Raw genomic sequence first — 18,109 nt, 5'->3', positions numbered from 1 at the left:
CACACACACACACACGGTTCAATCCTGGTTTGTTGCCTCTGTGGCGACAGCAGGGGTATCCAGGCAACAGGCTCCTGCTCCAGCACAGCCCACTCTTGCGCTCCTCTGGGCTTCCGTGGCGGAGGCTGTTATGGGGGGAAATCACCGCGGCGGTATCACGCAGTCTGGCACAGCTCAGCTCGGGAGGGTTTAAGTAGAGGGTGGTGGTGGGTCCTCTCTGCTATTACTCTGTCTCTTCCCTGGTTTCCCTGTGCTACATCCACCTCGTACCTGTTTTGTCTTTCACTTGACTTCTCCCTTTCATCTGCCCACGGCTGCCTCCCTTCCTCGCTCCCGGCTCTCCTCGCCCTGGCTGTTTTTTTTTTATCTGCGCGACTCTCGGCGCGCTCTCGCTCTCCCCATCTCTAACTCGTCTCTCTCACTCTCTCTCCGAAAGAACAACGTGCCGAAGAGGGTTAGGAGGAACAAGCGGCCGGAATTAGCGATGTTTGGCGACACCGGTACGAGGATTAGCCGAGCGTTTCCCCCGAGCGCCTGACAAACGCTCAGCTCGTACGGGAGAGGGATTCTCCTTTTCACTGCGAGGCTTTACGTTGTAATGTGGTGCAGCCCTGTGACAACGCTGGAGTTCGTTTTCAGGCTTTCCATTTCAGCTCTGTGCTAAAAAAAAAGAGCACGCAGACTGAAGTCGGAGCACTGGAGACAGTCAAACTGAGACAAAAAATGGACTCAAAGGCTGCCTACAATATGCACATGTGAGAGAAATCACCATCAAAAGTTAGAGTATCCGATATCTATAGATGGTGAGGAGCTGTTTTCATCTGGTGTTTCCAGCCTTTCCCACTGAGCTGATGTTTACTGTACTGCGACCCTCGCTGGGGTTTATTGGTTGCTATGCCAACTCTTGTGGTAACTTGAGAGCTAGATGGCCCCCCCCTTCTCCTCGTTGTGTTTTACGTGTATGTAAAGAAGTCAGAAGGAGAGGTTCATTTTAAGCTTGGTAAATTAGCTTTCAGCACAATGACAGAGCTGGATGGCTCATGAAGATGTCCCTATTCATCATTGAAGTGATGGAGACAGACAGTGGCGGTCTGTTATTCAAGAACAACCTTCTGCTTTTATCAAGAAGTCGTTTGGATTGGTCACCAAATTTGGTTTCCGGTTAGGGCTGCTGGGTAGGTTCGTGAAAATCAGGTAAATTAATATGAGCCATCTGTCACTGAATTGTAGCTCTTGTAAAAACAACACGATGTGAATGTGGAACATGGTGAAACGATCGCGGTTAACGATGCAAAACCTGCCTAACAATGTGAAACAGTCATGACTAACATGGTAACGCCTGGTTAATGTTGTGAAGCGGTCACGTTTCACCTTGTAACACGCTTGTAATTTCAGGTTAACACCTTGTTAACGATGTGAAACGGTCACGGTTAACATTGTGACACCTGGTGGTGAACGTTGTACACGATCCCTGGCTCCTCCTGTCCGCATGTTGAAGTGTCCCTGAGCGAGACACTGACACCTGCACGGTTTCAACGGGGACAAGAACGCCGGTCCCCTCGGTGAAAGTCCTGTGTTTGTTTGACCCCCATCCACCGCCCCTTCCATCCCTACCTTGGTGGACTCTCTCTCTCTTTAGACTACGCCTGTTATCAAAATAGTGGTTAGTTGCATACTGCCCGAGCATCAGTGTTGGCGCCGTGGGACCCGGCTGATTAAAACCATAACTACGGGCAAATCAAATGCACAAAGAGAAAATGCAGTTACGGCCTCATAAATGTAATGTAGGCACAGCGCTGAAGCTGAGGACACACCTGCAACGTGCCGATGATCGTTTGCACCCAAAATCATGTCTAAATGAACTACAGCACATCTTTTTAGAGCTTCCTCTGCAGCTGTCACTGACATAAGATCAACTTGTTCAACACATGCCTGCTTTTTCTAGGGTTTGTATTCAAGTTGTGTTTCAACCCTGAAGGCTACACACTGATTCAAGGGTTTGATGTAATTACTACACATGTTGCAAATAAAGGGTTGTGTTTTTGTCTTTTCCCACTGGACAGCTGGCTCGACAGGCATGAAATCAGCCACAATAAGGCAGTGCATTTCTATCAGCATGTGCTGTGTTTTCAGGGTAGGGCACACAAAAACACAGCAAGCTAGGACACACACGCACACGCACACGCACGCGCACACACACACACACACACACACACACACACACACACACACACAGCTGCGAGGGGAGGCTGTACCAAACTCTGGAGGTCGGAACAACAAGGGCTGGAGGAGACATGTGTATTTGTGCCTTTGTTCGGCACATTAACGTGCACGCCGGCGCTCACAGCCGACACCGAGCCTTCGGCGCAACACAACGCTGACTGACACATGTTCACCTACACACACACACACACACACACACAAGTCTGTTTTTGCTTCAATGAACATTAAGCGTTGTAATAATGGATAGAACATTTATTTTTGCAGCAATTGAAGAGCTTCTTTGAACACATAATCTGCTAACGTATCCATAATCTACATATTCAGAAATAAATGATGATATATGATTATATCTAGGAATGGACATATTTTGAGTATTTATCCAAAGATTTTTTTTATAAATAATCATCAGTAATGTGGATATAATGGCTAAGTGGGTAAAGGCAAATAACAGAACAGCTATAACAGTCTGGCTGTAACGCAGCCTTTAAAACCAGGAAAAGACAACACCATTTTATCATCATAATATAGATAAAATAACGATATATTCCCCAGCCGTATTCATATCCAGTTAATGTCTGGTGTGGTCCTAAAGTGGAGCTGCCACACTAATGGGCAGAACTATCAAAATTACTTTTTAAAGCTGGGAGAGGAAGCGTCCCCCCCCGCAGGGAAACAGCCCGTGACGGATGAAAGGTCCACGACGAGAGCGGTTTGTCACACTTCAGCTTAAAGCGAGCAGTCAAAGCTGCCTGAACACTGTGCACACATCCAGAGCTATTACAATCAATTAGACGGAGAGGGAACGAGGAGGAGGAGGAGGTGCGGGGGGAAAGAGGCACCTGTAATACGCTCCTGCCTGTTTTTAGCGGCACAGACGATGCGAGGGAGGAGAGGAGGGAGAGGGGGAGACGAGGGAGATGTGGAGACAGAAGGAGAGAGGGAGGGAGGGAGCGCTCAGTCATCAGATATTTCCATCGTGATGTCCATTAGAAACGCATGAGGGCTTGATTTGTGCCAAAGCGCCACAGTCACTGTCCAAGTCTTCAACTCAGCTTTGTAACGTCCAACACACAGACAGGGGCTGTGGCTGGTCAGTGTCGCCTGGGGATACACCCTCATGGAGAGGTACATAGTATAAATAGTATTTACTAAGGAACGAAAGTTATTCTTTAACATTTCTACAAGGAGTTTTCATTTTGGGTTGATTTTGGCGGCACTTGTGAACGAAAAATTGCAGTATCTAATGAAACAGCACCAGAGTCCCTTTCATTTTACTGCAGCCGAGGGCCGAGTCTGTCCTGCTCAGTCCTGGTTCTGGTTCTGCCATGCCTCCGTTCCGTTGGCTCCTGGCGGTGACCGGGCTGAGCAGCGAGGCGATGCTCTGCTCCTGACCAGAGGAGGAGCTGCTGCCGGGCGGGGAGCTCTCCACCCTCCCGCCGGAGCTCCGACTGCAGGTGGAGGACGGCAGCGAAGCGACATCTGGGTCTGTCCGCGGCGGGAGGCCCCGCTGGAGTCTGAGCTCAAGGGGATTCCGGTGAAACCTGGGTGATTTTATCTGATTCGGAGCAGAATCTGATCCGGTGGCACCGTTTTTATAACTGTTTTAAAACAGCCAATCTACTCTCTGTACGCCTCTGTGGATTTATCCTAAATTCACTAAAAGTTACCATTAGATAATGCCTCATTTGCATAGCCAAAACAAACAAGTAAATTCAGTTTTGAGGTGATATCTATTGGTTAAACTTTAACCCTAATCCCTTGTGGTGTCTCCTCTTTGAGTCGGACGGTATGATTGTGATCTGATTGATCGTCCAAATCTAATAGCACAATGCCATCCCATTATATTCTACAGGCACAGAACACAGGGCTGTGCCCTTAAATGGCTCAGTAATTCAGGAGAACTGAGACATCAATGGCAGTGGATATTTGCAGAAGTAAATAGAGGTGGGGAAAGGAGGAGATAAAGGAGAGAGACTGATGCTCCTGTAAGAGAAGCAAAGGCTGGCGAGAAAAGAGAAGCCTGATGCCATTTCAGGTTGCGTCACCGCAGGGAGCGTCTGGCTCAAATGCCACACAACACGAGATAAGACGGCATTCTGCAAACCAATGGAGGAAAAGGAATCAAAACATCATGCCAGAGAGTGGGTTGGATTTCGGTTTTTTGGCACTCTTTACTTTGTTTACTTTACTCTTAAGTGCACAGATCAAACACCACAGAGCCGTAAATAAACACAGAGAAATATTGCAGCGTAACCCGTATTTAATCAGAGACATTCTCCGGTTATATCAACAGTGTCTTTAAGCACAGAAACCCACTGAGGGGGAGACAATAATCCACCAGCAGCCGGCCCTCCTCTTTAATTAAACTCTACAAAACAGCCTCCTCTTCTTGAAGTGTGTGTGTGTGTGTGTGTGTGTGTGTGTGTGTGTGTGTGTGTGTGTGTGTGTGTGTGTGGTGCTGAGGAAAGGAGATGACATCATCGGGGCCAGTCAGCAGTCCTCTACAGCGGACTGAAGAGAGACAGAGGAGACCCCCCCCCCCCCCATCTATTTCTTAACTCTTCTGATGTTTAGTGACATGCATCAGAACATTGGGGACTCTGCCTTCACAATAAAAGCATGCATTAACATGAATTACTTGACTGACTGTACTGGCATGCATATCTGACTGATTATTGTCATTATTCATTCCGGGTAGCAGGAAGCAGCTCCATCGCTTAAACAGGGTTAGGACTTTTTCTTTTTTTATGACTTATGGCTTTGTAACTGTGTTAAACTGCACAAAATACTTGTTTGAGTTCTCTCTACTTCTAGCCATGACTGTGCTGTTTCCATAGAGGTGCAGGACTTATTTATTGCAGTGAAAATCAAGGCTACAGAGAAGAAAAAAAATGCCCCGAAACTGCTTGGGGTTCAGAGGGTTAACTGCAGCAACCCGTGTTTAATGCAAACCGACCGCCTGAATATTTAAGGACTCTGATTAGAATCAGAATTTTCTCTGATATTCCGTGATGCTGCATTTCCTGCCCAGTTGGCCGAGGACGGGCTGAGTCTGAGCCAGCAGAAGAGTCCCGGAAGACGTACTGGACTTACTGGACTGTGAGGCCGACTCATTCTACCGAGCAGACAGAACGTACCCTCAACCACACACGGACTCAACCAAAACTGTGCACATGTAGGATGGTAAAATAAGAATATGGTGCTAAGAAGTGTGATACCAACGATGTACAAAAAGAGTTTCACCAACGCCAAACACTTTGTTTAATAAGATAAAAACAGAGTAACAAACTAACATGAGCCAAGTCTTGTCCTCGGATATGGTACGACCATGACATTTAAAAAAAAAAAATACTTTCCACCAATACATTAATCTATTCAGGCCATTACGGTAAAACTGGAGACATCTTGTGTCCCATTGTAACTGGCCAATTTTTATCATTTTATTATATGACCACTACCTGGTTATGAATACAACATCCTTGTATGGTGCATTCGCTTGTGCTGTAACCAAATCAAATAAACGGTCGAGAAAAGATGGACTTATTTTGGAGCAAGATGAGCATTCGGTGGAGAGAGCAGCACAGCAAAACAAACAGAGGCAGAGTGAGAGGTATGAGGAAAGGTTGAGAGGCCTTTCCTCATACCTCTCATACAAAAAAATAAAAAGAGGAGAGGAGAGGAGAGGAAATGAATTTCGTTCATACCGTTCAGTGTTTTGCCATTTCCCATTTGTGCACGCTTTGAATTGTGCTTTACAGGTCAGTTATCTACTGAGTTGACTTCTCAAACTCAGGTGGAATAAAAACAAAACTAATCGACTACAAGAGGGTGAAGCCAACTCACAATCCATTAAATTAGCAAAATACCTGAAGCAATCCTTTAAAGCTAGTTGTAGCAGCTGTTGTATGTTTCATAGCTTAATTATAAGGATAAGGATAACATCATTTATGTTTTGGGTGAACGTAACAAAGTAGAGAGAAGTAGCCAGCCGGTGTAAAAGAACACGACGCCGCGGGTCGGTTTTCCTCCTGTCCTCTGACGATCATATAATATTACCCCGTGAGGCGGACTAACACCGGGACACAAAACAAGAGCGGGACGATCAGGTGACAGCCGGGTCACGCCTGAGCTCACACGTTTCTGTCAGAAGCGTCTTTGAGCATAACAGTGAAGATCCACCAACACAGACGAGGACACGTCTGGAGGGGGGGGGGGGGGAACCATGCATAGCAAATGAGTTCCTTATCGAGTGGCAGACAGGTGCATACCAAGACGGCGGCGGATGTGATAACAACGGTGCATTTCACTCTGTGACAGCGCTCAGGGTGTGAGAACAGTAGACACAGAGCGTCCTGTTACTGCCTAGATGGCAAAACTGACCAGTACAGTGCAAAACAAGAAGAAAAGAGGCAGCCTTTGTCCCTGCAGAAGTCCCACAGGACACTGAGACGCTCACGGATCATTTTACACGAGAGTGCTGCTTTACTTTCTTTTCTGCAGCTCGACCCTGAAACCAAGGTGCGGCGCACAACCCTAACATTTCACGGATCTCAGATAAAAGACAATTCAACCGTGGATCTGCTTCACCGTCTGTTTTTCTTTTACTTTCATCTCTCCATCTGGCATGACATAGTTCCTCCTTAGGTCATCAGAACCGTGGGCAAAACAAGACTTCACCTGCCAACTGTGACATCATCACGTCAGCCGACAGGTGTGTGTGGGTGCTGCAGGTGTTTCGCTCCGGGGGGGGGGGGGATGTGGGGAATGGAAAGCATGTTGTCGGCCTTCATTTTACAAGCTGAGAAAATGTGCTTCCTGGAGGACTCGTGGTCTCCTAGATAGAAGCACACATTGCACACATTTCACACATCAACACCAGATAGTCCGTCTCTCTCTGGCTTAGACTCGCTCAGCTCGGAGCAAATCACTGCTTCTGTCCGTCCTTCCTCTTTTTATTCTTTTATTAGCAACGCTCAAAACATTCAAGTATCAGGCTTCTCATTTACAGCTGATGCTCAAAAATCAGTGATGACAAAGATAATATCAGCTGTAGGTAGTTGAAGTGGTGTCTGGTATTTTTGAGGGGGTTTTATGGAGGTTTTTATCCTTCTGTAGCTTCCCAGTGGCTACACTGTAGTCTCACGATAACACTAACTAACCAGTGGATTGTGAGGTCAAATGTTTTTGTTAATGGTTCAGTGTCTTTCAAGAGAGCGATAGAACTTCAGGTTCCTGTTGGAAAGGGCTGTCTGATATTAGGGATAGGGATATTTCATATTCTGAATACAACACGGAGGAGTCTGTTGTTGTTGTTTTTTGCTGTTCCCATCCACAGCTGCTTTATATCGTCGCCAAACGGGGAACAGAATCCATTGTACCGCTCTCTTCAATGACCCTACCAGACTCATTTTAACACAGTGTAACCTAACCAAACCATACCATTATTGCCATCACTTTAACAGTTTCAAGTAATATTCAGTATTTTGAAAATAGCTGGTCCACCTTAAGTTATAAACCCAGTTCACTGTAATCAACAGGCTTGTAAGCAAGACATCCATTGGGCCTCCAGTGATGATCTGCTGTGGGTGTGGCCACTAGCAACACCATTATTCTCCATCAGGTGAATATTGAAAGTCGTTAATGTTATTAATTACACCTGTGGTAATTATGACACGACACACTGATTAAAAGTGACCAAATTAATCTATAAACATAAAATATAATACTGGGAGTGTAAGTTAACAGCCTGTGTGGTTAAAACAACAAATCAAGACTATACATGAGATGTTAATCCCTAAGAGCAGCACACACACACACACACACACACACACACACACACACACACACACACACACACACACACAGCAGGACAGGAGCTATCTCTGTGTGGTTGACCCGCACCACTTCTGTTGTCCCATGATGTCATCGTTGGCGGGCGAACTGACTGACAACAGGTGACAAGCGGACAGATGCCGAGGCGACAACGCAGCTCTGTGAAGGAGGCGACGTCACACAAAGGACCGGTTCGGCTACGTTCCTCTCAGCGGTCGCGTCGAAACCACAGATGGAGGCCTCACAGGAAGCCGGTCAGAATCCCATGAGGCTGAGGTTGCTGGGATGTATTTACGCGGCATTTTGTGCTCATTTACATTTCAAAAATGGGACGTTTAAGGACAACAAATAGGCAGCGTCTAGATAGGACATGTTGAATTCATCAGACAGTATAAGTGTAACCAATCGCAAATATATGAACCACAAACACAGACTTTTACAATCCCCCCCCCCAAAAAAAAAGTCCACAAAGAGCTTTGCTATACGTTACTAGTCCTCTGTAAATAGAGCAGCGCAGGAATAAAGTGCCCCGTCACCTCCTGAGCTAGAAGCTCCTCTGACTGGACTCTAAGTATAACAGCGACACGTACGAGCTTCTCATCCGGCGAGAGAGGCTCCAAATAATGAATGAATAGGTGGACGGTGCTAAGAGCTAAAGCTCGTTCTTCATCTGAGCAGGAAGAGAGGCCAGAGAGATGAACGGCAGTTCAAACAGATATGGTAGAAAGGAGGGCTAATCCTCCATCATGAGCCGTGTATTTGAACTGCTCAACCAGCTTCAGAGGTGATATCTCTGATGGTAAAGAAAGGGGAAGTGTTCAACCTGCTGCAAGCTTTAGTCTCCTAAATCCTTCCCAACCAACCCCCCCTCTGAAAACTTACGAGTCTCGGGTCATCTCGGCTGAAAGCGGCACCTCCGCCTAAAAGAGGAACGCGTGGTTTGGAAGCGTGGAGAGTCTTGAAGAGTCCACTTCCTCCACGCACTGAGTGACTGAGCGAGCAGCTGCGTGACTGGCCGGCTTCAGGTTGAGGGGAAAGTGAACCGGCGTTTAGACGGACAGTGACAGTGGCTGGTCTCACCCCCCCTCACTCACCTCACTGGAGACAGGGCTAAATGTGGAGCGGCTGGGTGGGGGTGTGTGTGTGTGGGAGGGGGGTGCAACGAGTCTCTGCAGTTGAGGGGGAACGTCTCTCTGCCCTTTCCAAAAATAGATGTTCTGACGTGCTAGAGCCATCGGTCATGGATTATGTGGAGGATGGTTAACGGTTTACTCATTGAGATACAGGCGTTACCGTCGGTTAAAGAAGGAAACATTCCATGAAGACAAGAACTAACAGAGCTTAGGCCTGGAGACCCAACATTAACATACAGATTGGAAAGATGTTGGTCTAACAAAGTGAGGGTCTAACAAAAGCACACAAGCAGTTGCATTATGGGAAATGTAGTGGCTACTTTGATTTTGACCATTCAGAGTCGCCCAACTCTATGGAATAATGATACTAAGTCTCTACTGCACTGCTGACCACATCATTTTCCATCACAGAAAAACAATGATGCATTGTGTCTTTTAACAATTTGACAAAAAAACGAATTATGTCAATTAAAATTAATTTAAAAAGTAATTGTGGCCAATCCGTGTATTCCGTGAAGATAGCCTTTCTACACCAGTAGTATTTCATGCCACGTTTTCCAGTCCTCAGTCTCACATCAGACAGAACCATAGGCTGTATGTAAAACGTAGTCACCATGAGGTCACCCTTTGGTTTGTGGACTGCAGTTTTGAAGCCTCGATTTCAGCATTTTTGGCCGTCGCCCTCTTGTTTTGTTTTTTTTGCAACCAGAAGTGAAACGAGAGGGTGGAGCTAAATACAACCGAAGCGCTGAGTAAGATATTTTTATGAATCCAAAATGTTGCAGATGACTTTCATGAAGTGAAAACACACTGAAAGGGTGAAAGTATTGAGAAGAAAACAGACCGATCAAAGGATGGGTAGCGACCTGTCAATCACAAGGGAGACTTTCACTTTTCAGAAGTGGAGGTTGCTGCTCACCAGACGTGTTACAGCTCATGCTTCACTCACATTTTATTGGCACAATTGTGACAAAAAGCTTCTTTTTAGGCGGAAGGCCTCTTTCCTCCCAACTTATGGAAGTGCTGCAGATGATCTGCAGATGATCTGCAGCTGCCTGGCAACAGTCGTAGCTTTTTGACAGCACTGAACCACAGGCCATGTGATCATAAGAAAAGCATCTTAAACATCAAGTGTAATTGTTCCCTGGAATGGCCGCTACAACAGAGTGCGAGTGTGTATTGTTCCAATACGAAAACGTCACATTGCACGCTTTGTCATATTAAGCCCAAATGACAGCATTTCAGAACTCTGAGCCATGAGCTGCACACAGCACAGAGAGGTCTGCACTCAGCCCACTGGATCAATGGGAGTGCAGGAATAGAGACGCTGGACCTTCAGGCCTCCGACAGGGACATGACAACACGGTGTGAATGCAGCGAGGAGCGCATTCGTCCATCACTCAGACACACATGGCCTTGAGCCTTATAGAACATGTCAAATACGACACGGAGGTCAAAGGTCAAATGTGTCCGGTGTCTGTCGTCAGTCCCGTTTGCCGGTGTGACACACCGCTACAGTATGTCAGCTCATAAATAGTCCGAGCTGTCTGCAGATTGCTCGGTTTTCCGTCACTGAAGACCCGAATAGATCCAGCAGGTCTTTCATCATGGTCTGCTGTGACTACATAATTCTTAAGGCTTCTTGAGGCTTAAAGGGGACAAGTTCAGGTTCATATTTGTATTTTGGGGTTCTAGTAGAACATGTTATATGCTTTAATGTTGAAAAAAAAAACATCCATCTGAATATACCTGTAAAAAGTCTCTGTATGAAACGCTCCGTTTTAGAGCCTGTCTCTTTAAGAGCCCATCTCGTAAAGAAGCCCAGTCTGCTCTGATTGGCAAGGTGGGGGGGGCTTTATAATCTAATGAACCTGAATGTGACATAGGAAGGGGAGCCACATCCGATTGGCTGGTTAGAATCCCATGTTTTCTGATGGGAGGCAGCCCACAAACACACTGACTGGGTCGTCTTGTTTCACAGCTCGTGTGTTGGTAGACACTCCAGAAACATAAATGTAAGTCCACAAGCTCTGAGAAAGTCAACATGTCCCCTTTAAGTGAGCTCAAAAAGAAGGATCCTCCTCACAACCTGCAACATGATTAACACATGACATGACAACAGAGCCCCGAGCTTGTCGTCACTGTCTATTTGAGTCATTTACTGTACCAGCGAAGCCATTTATTGACCATAGTCATAAATTGTAAGACCTTCATCTGACGCATCTCTGGAATGATCCCTGAAGGCTTTCAGGGCCTCACTAAGGGTTTAGAAATTACATCATCACCTTGAATTGGAAGCTTTTCCAGGAAATCCTTGTCCAACCCATTAATACACTCAAGGGGGGGGGGGGGGGGGGCCTGGAGGCCAAACTTTGATAAATACTGGTCAATATATATGCTAACTATAGCGTACAATGAGGAGGCATTTCTATTTCACAATCAAGGCTGTGGTAACCAGATCTTCAGGATCCGACTCCTCAATAGACTTCTAGCTAAAAGCGGTAGAACCGGTGAAGTGAGACGGACAGGCAGTGGTAAGGGTAGCAGAATTCTCCACGGCAATAAACCCTCCTCCTTGACTAAACAGAGAAAGAGCCAATGTATCACATCTTTTAAACTGTCCCACCACCCCCTCCTTCCACCCTGCTCTCAAACACACTCTCCATTCATTCATCCCTTCCCCTCCAGTCTCTCTCTCTCTCTCTCTCTCTCTCTCTCTCTCTCTCTCTCTCTCTCTCTCTCTCTCTCTCGTCTCCTTAGCTCACCTCTCATGCTAATAGGCCATTGATGCGGTCTCTATGGTGATGTACTTTTTCATTCCAGTGGAGAGGAACGGGCCAATGGACTGACAGGATTAGGGCGACGCAGAGTAACCTGTGAATGTGTGTGTGTGTGTGTGTGTGTGTGTGTGTGTGTGTGTGTGTGTGTGTGTGTGGGGGGAACAGATTTTTTTCCATTTAAAGCAGCGAGTGTGTGTCAATTCATTGATATACTTATTTAATACCCTGTAAATTCTTCACAATAAAAGGCATTTTAAAGCTTTTATTATGAAGCAGCAAAATCAGTAGATAACGACTCCATAAACTATACAGCTAAAAGTGAAACAGGTACGCAGGAGAGAAACGGTTGAATGGTTAGAAGGGTTAGAAGTACTGAGCAACCCACTTGGAGGCTGGTCGGGCCCACTTTCGTTCATCTCGGGCACAACTCAGTCAGTGAGAATAGAAAAGCCCTAAAAATGATCACATTTAATCAACTTAATTTAACACACAGCAGCTCAGCTGTGCTAGCTTGTCGATAGCCTGTTTTAAAGTCAACTAGCTTAATGCACAGCTTTAGGAAAACATCAACTTTATCAAGTGTTATTAATATATCAAACACTATTCATGTTTATGGCTAGTGGTGGGCTGATGAGTTGATTCATTGATTAGTCAAACAACGACATATTGGTTTTTGGCAGAGCAAAACGCCAGATCTTTACAGTACACATCGCTGTCACAGCCTGACTGGTTAAACCTGCTGAAAGTATGTGTGTGTGAACGCATGCGGGAGTGTGTGTACATGAAAAACATAACATCACAGATCCGCCAGCACGGCGACTGCTGACTTGGCAAACGTTTGCGGAGCAGCAAACGTTAACTGTGTTTGGGAGCGACGCTCCGTTGCTACAATAAGCTCCCTGACTCCAATCTATCAAACTCCAGTGTGGTTTCGCGTGGACACACACACACACACACACACACACACACACACACACACACACACACACACACACACACACACACACACACACACACACACGAGGGTGAAAGAGGGATGGAAAGGGACTGAACAGTCCAAAAAGAATTCCTGTCCACAACAACATCAATCCATTTTTCCATGATGTGACAGCATTAGGATTTACTACTGGACCGGACTTTTGCCTTCTCCCAGGAATGAGATGCTAAATCATTTCATTGAGACGTCTTGGCACAGAATCCCCAAACCAAGCGAGGCGGCCCCTCGGCGGAGCTCTCTGCAGGGGGCCAAACCCGAGCTGGGGGAGGGTCGACTCAGGCGGTGGAAGATGAACGTCTGGGTGATGGTGGCTGCTTGTGAGACGAGAGACGGGGAACAATGAAAGTCCCGGTCATCAAAGTGGAGAGGTGTGACCTGTATGTTTCCCCTGATACACTACATCCCTACAGCGTGTCAGCTCTTCTTGTTACACGCAAAGTGCCTTTTCAAATCAAACTCCCAACGTAGGTTTACCTAGTTTTTATTTTTACGTACGCAACAAAAGCACTTGGTTAGGCTTAGGTTGGGGTTAAATTAAGTAAGTTTATTACACAAAGTACGGAAGTTATGTATCAAAAATGAGGACTCACTCGCTTATAATATATGCGGACAAGGTTACATTGGAGTTAATTGAAAGCCTGGTGCGTCTCAGGCTACATTACCGCCAATACGTTTTCATTTTTTAAACAATGAAAGAAATAACTCGCAGGCAGAATTTAACTGCGCAGCTGCTAGCGCAGACAAGAAGGTCGGCAACGCCTGTAATTGGTCATCCATGTTGAATTGACCACAGGCGGTCCCTCTGTGATCAAGGTTGATGTTTGTTTACAGGGAAGGACGCGTCGTGACCCTTTCAAAGGCCTTCCGTTTCAGCCCGTCCAGACTTAAACGCAACCCCGATGTTTTTGGCGTAAGCAGCATTTTCAAATGTCTCTGTTTTAGATGTTCTAAAACGCTGGAGTCGTGTGGACGCTAGCCGTGAGCGACGTAGCACAAGCAAAAAGGTACTAGTGTGGATGTAGCCTCTTACAGAGGCCGGAGGGTGCCTCGGTATCAGACGGCGATGCTGACCAAGCGTTGGTATTTGACGAGTGGTTTTGTCGCACAACGAAACCTAAAAAAATAAATAAACCTACTTTGGATGAAAAGACACTGTATGCATGTAACGAGCGGAATCTGCATATTTCCTGTGAACGTGGAAGTTTATTTTCCAGGTAATCAGGTAATGCATGCGCCATGGAAAACTACAGCTACTTCCACGAGACTATTCCAGTCCCACCAGTTTATCTATGCTCAGTGTACAGGTAGTAAGCACTGGTCTGACTATGCAACCGACTGCTGCACTGTTTGCCTGATCTGTCCGACACCAGAGACACACAGAGCTTGTTTGAATGCACATACGGTGTCATGCCGATGAGATCTGGACCAGCTGTCTCTCTCACCAAACCCTATTATTCCTTTTGTTAAATCAGAATTAGCAGCGTTCATAAAAAGTAGTTTGAGCTGCTTTAACGCCTCAGTCGATGCGCTCGCTATCTTCTTCCTCTCTCTCTCTCTCCCCGTTTCTCTTTGAGACACAAAAGGCGTCTCCTGCTAGATAACAGAAGCCTTCATTATGTTCTTCCTGAAGTAATCCTCAGCATTAACGCTTCTGCTGACAACTGACTTCTGACACACGAGTAGCAATTTTCTACAACAACGCCACCGCCGAATATCAAAACGTTTTTAGTCGTAGGAACTATGCAGGAAAGTGCTGAGCTTCTGGTGGCGTGAGGGTCACTTCCAATGACGCACTCATGTCAGATAGCATGATGTCATTTCCTTTTCCTCCTGGCTGCGTACAGCGATGACCTCTGTACCCTCACAGCTCAAAATCACCGTCAGACATCCTGAAGAAAGTCGGTCCTTTAGGTTCATCAGAGAAGGACGAGGACCCGCTCATGTTTACTCTCTTTCAAAATCTTCCCTCTGGCGTCCTTTATAAAAAAAGAGTCTAAACATACAAGTGGATCAACTCAATAAAAGTGGAAGAAACAGCCTCAATACGTTGGATGGTGCAGAGCAGCGTGACATGAACACACAACACCACCTGCTGATGTGTGGAGGGGGGTTCGTTTAACAGTAATAAATAAAGTTATTTATATTGTTTACAAGCGAGCATCAATCCAACGCTGTTTACGTTGTAATTCAACACGTTGTCATTTCCTGTATTTCACGTCGTAAATGGTCACATCATCCTAAATTGTGGCGCAGTAGTGTTTGCTTTGGAATGCCAGAATGAAAAAAACTGCTGAATATGAAGAAAAAGAAAGTTATTAAATATTACTTACTTATTATATGCAAGGTTCTGGTTACCACCATGGCCATCTTAGTTTAATGTGTGTTAGCGTTAGCATCCGTCTGCTAATCAGCACACGGTACAGCTGAGGCCGATGGGAGCGTTGTTCATTTAGAGGGTATTTTGGTCATGAGGATTCATTTTTCTCAGCAATGAATGCGATCAGCTGTTGAGATATTTAAGTGTGTGCGAAAGCAGAGCCTGACTGCGTGGTACTCAGCTCACAGGTGCACAGTGAATTAAAGTCAACACCACTTCTAGATTGCCAATTTGATGGATAGAAGAGCAAAGCACAAATGTTAAATTAAGAGTGTGCTCTTTATCCTGGACTACCTGTTAGGGACTCAGCAGCTCAGTCCCACCAGGATGTTGAGCTTCAGACCTGCAGTGCTGTGGTGGGGGTGAGAAAGTAAAGACGAAGAGGATGAGGGAATGACTGCAAAAGACGGAGCGGTGGCGGAGAAGCAGAGAGGAAGGCAAGCAGTTTCACAATTTACATGTCGGGCGTTTAGCCGACAGCAAACAGTCAGCGGTGCACACCTGCATTAATCACCTGGTTAGTCCTTTTTATTATAGCCGGCTGCTTTCAGTCACGCTTTACAACGATTAGAGAAAGTGCTTCACAGAACACTATTATTGATAATAGCAAGCATGAGAGAATGCTCCACTGGGTTTCATGAACAAGGAATTATCCTCAGGCCTACAACTCAAGTCACACGCTGGAGAAAATCTTTCATCATTTTCTAATAAAACAATGTTGCTTGTATTGCAGGCGCCTTGTTTTCTACTGATGAATAATAAAAAAAAGAGAGACATGTCAACCTTGAGGCGGACATGACTTCTGTGGTTCATGGTGGTGTGATTGGGTCCAGATGAGATGACACACACAAAAGAAATGCCTTGAGGGGGTCATTAAAGTTCCTGGCAGGCTGTGAGGGGTCGTGTCCACCAAAGCGTTGTTTTTCCTGAGGCCAGCGCATTTGTGTTTGCAATGGGAGCGCCGCATATTTACACTATGCGTCTATTCTGCTGGACGAAATTAGCTTCTTTTTCTTTCTGGCAGCAGAGAGTTGATACATGTTCAACTTTGGGAAAAACTTTTTACCGAGCGGTCCAATCACAGTGGAGGAGGGGCGAGACAAAAAGCCCACCGCAAAGACCTGATCACATGTGCTTTATAATGAGTGTGTTGAGTATGTATTTGAGTATGCTGCACCTCAACAGCACTCCTAATCACTTCCAGCTGGGCGTTTTCAGAAGAGAGCGTGACGTTTAGAAGCGCTGGGAAAAGACACTTCTGTGGACATGGCCCCTAAAAAGGTACAGAAGAGTATAAGGGCCCAGCATAAGGGGAGACAATGAGAGGACATTATTTATTTTGAATTTCAAGAATAAAGTCGGAATGTTGAGAATAAAGTCAGAATGTTGAGAATAAAATCAGAATGTTGAGAATAAAGTCGGAATGTTGAGAATAAAGTCGGAATGTTGAGAATAAAGTCGGAATGTTGAGAATAAACATCAGAATGTTGAGAATAAAGTCAGAATGTTGAGGATAAAGTCGGAATGTTGAGAATGAAGTCGGAATGTTGAAAATAAAGTCAGAATGTTGAGAATGAAGTCGGAATGTTGAAAATAAAGTCAGAATGTTGAGAATAAAGTCGGAATGTTGAAAATAAAGTCAGAATGTTGAGAATGAAGTCGGAATGTTGAAAATAAAGTCAGAATGTTGAGAATAAAGTCGGAATGTTGAGAATAAAGTCGGAATGTTGAGAATAAACGTCACACTTTAGAGAAAAAATTGAAAGCGCATGACTTTATTCTTGAAATACAAAATAAGATAAGAGTCTTCCTCCTCTGATTCCTAACCCTAAGCCTCCGCTGTGCAGACAGCGAAGGACCTCACGGCCCAAACAACAAGACGCAACAACTACTGGACCTCCATCTGCCACCGCAGTGGAACAACCCTAGAACGGAACTTTGGGCTTCACGAGACAAACAAACAAATTCCTTTGACTTTTCCTCTCCTCCTCCTCCTCATCATCAGATTCCAGTGAGTCATTGAGGCTCAACCACAGCAGTGACTAGCTGCAACGTAACATAGTAGCTAACGAAGCACACATCAAAGTGCTCATTTTTTAAAGGATGCTTTCTTTTTCTTTTCTTTTTTTACAGTATGGGATTAGAGTTACATAAGTACATGGTTGACAAAATAAAAGCCCTTTTTAGAGGCTGAAAGCTGCATGTTGTGTATCCTGGTGAGGATATAGTGGTGGAAGTCTTGGCAAACAGCAGATAAGAGTGAAAGTGCAGTCAGTGTTTGAGAGATTTACTCGCCGAGTAAAGACAACAGCGTCGGCAGAAGAAACAAACAGCTTGACCTCCTCCCGCCTGGCTTTCCCTTCGCTTTGCATTTTCTCAATTACTGAAAATATTTGTGGAAGTGAAAGCGTGCAGCCTCCCATCCCTCCCTCCTGTATGATAAAACCCATCACTCATTACTGCCTCCCCTCATCTCTAGTGTGCATGCTCTCTGGGCCCAAAAACACCAAAGACAGAGGAAGACAGATTTTTCACATGACTCTTCTTCATGGCCAATACTTAACTGACAGTCCTCACTCCGTTGGTCATTGTTTTAACGTTTCTCTCTCTAAGGAACCATCTTCGGTAAAAAGCTGGAAATGCACGTTTCCGGCCGACTGTTTCATATTGCAGTCTGGCTATGTGGAAAACAAATGCACCTTTTAAAATCTCAAAACCAGAAGCATGGGAACAGCACTGAACCTTTTGGTTTTCATGGGGGGGGGGG

At 45.6% G+C, this 18,109-nt stretch overlaps 1 protein-coding gene across 2 annotated transcripts in view; it reads right to left on the bottom strand.

The window, feature by feature from the left end:
• Window positions 1-18,109, bottom strand: part of enah (ENAH actin regulator) — a 111,986-nt gene that overhangs the window by 77,039 nt on the left and 16,838 nt on the right. Inside the window, exon 1 of one of the 2 annotated variants that reach the window (XM_068708765.1) lies at window positions 8,938-9,067. The exons of the other annotated variant lie outside the window; for it this stretch is intronic. Within the exon in view, the coding sequence (XP_068564866.1) occupies window positions 8,938-8,951 (14 nt within the window). The 5' untranslated portion in view covers window positions 8,952-9,067. Of the gene's footprint in view, window positions 1-8,937; window positions 9,068-18,109 lie in introns of those variants that run through there. 2 annotated transcript variants of the gene reach the window in all.

Source organism: Cebidichthys violaceus, unplaced genomic scaffold, assembly GCF_023349555.1.
Source record: "Cebidichthys violaceus isolate CVI_PGR_0920_01 unplaced genomic scaffold, fCebVio1.0.p SCAF_14, whole genome shotgun sequence".
Classification (NCBI taxonomy): Eukaryota; Metazoa; Chordata; class Actinopteri; order Perciformes; family Stichaeidae; genus Cebidichthys; species Cebidichthys violaceus.
This window is presented reverse-complemented; position numbering and strand designations above follow the sequence as displayed.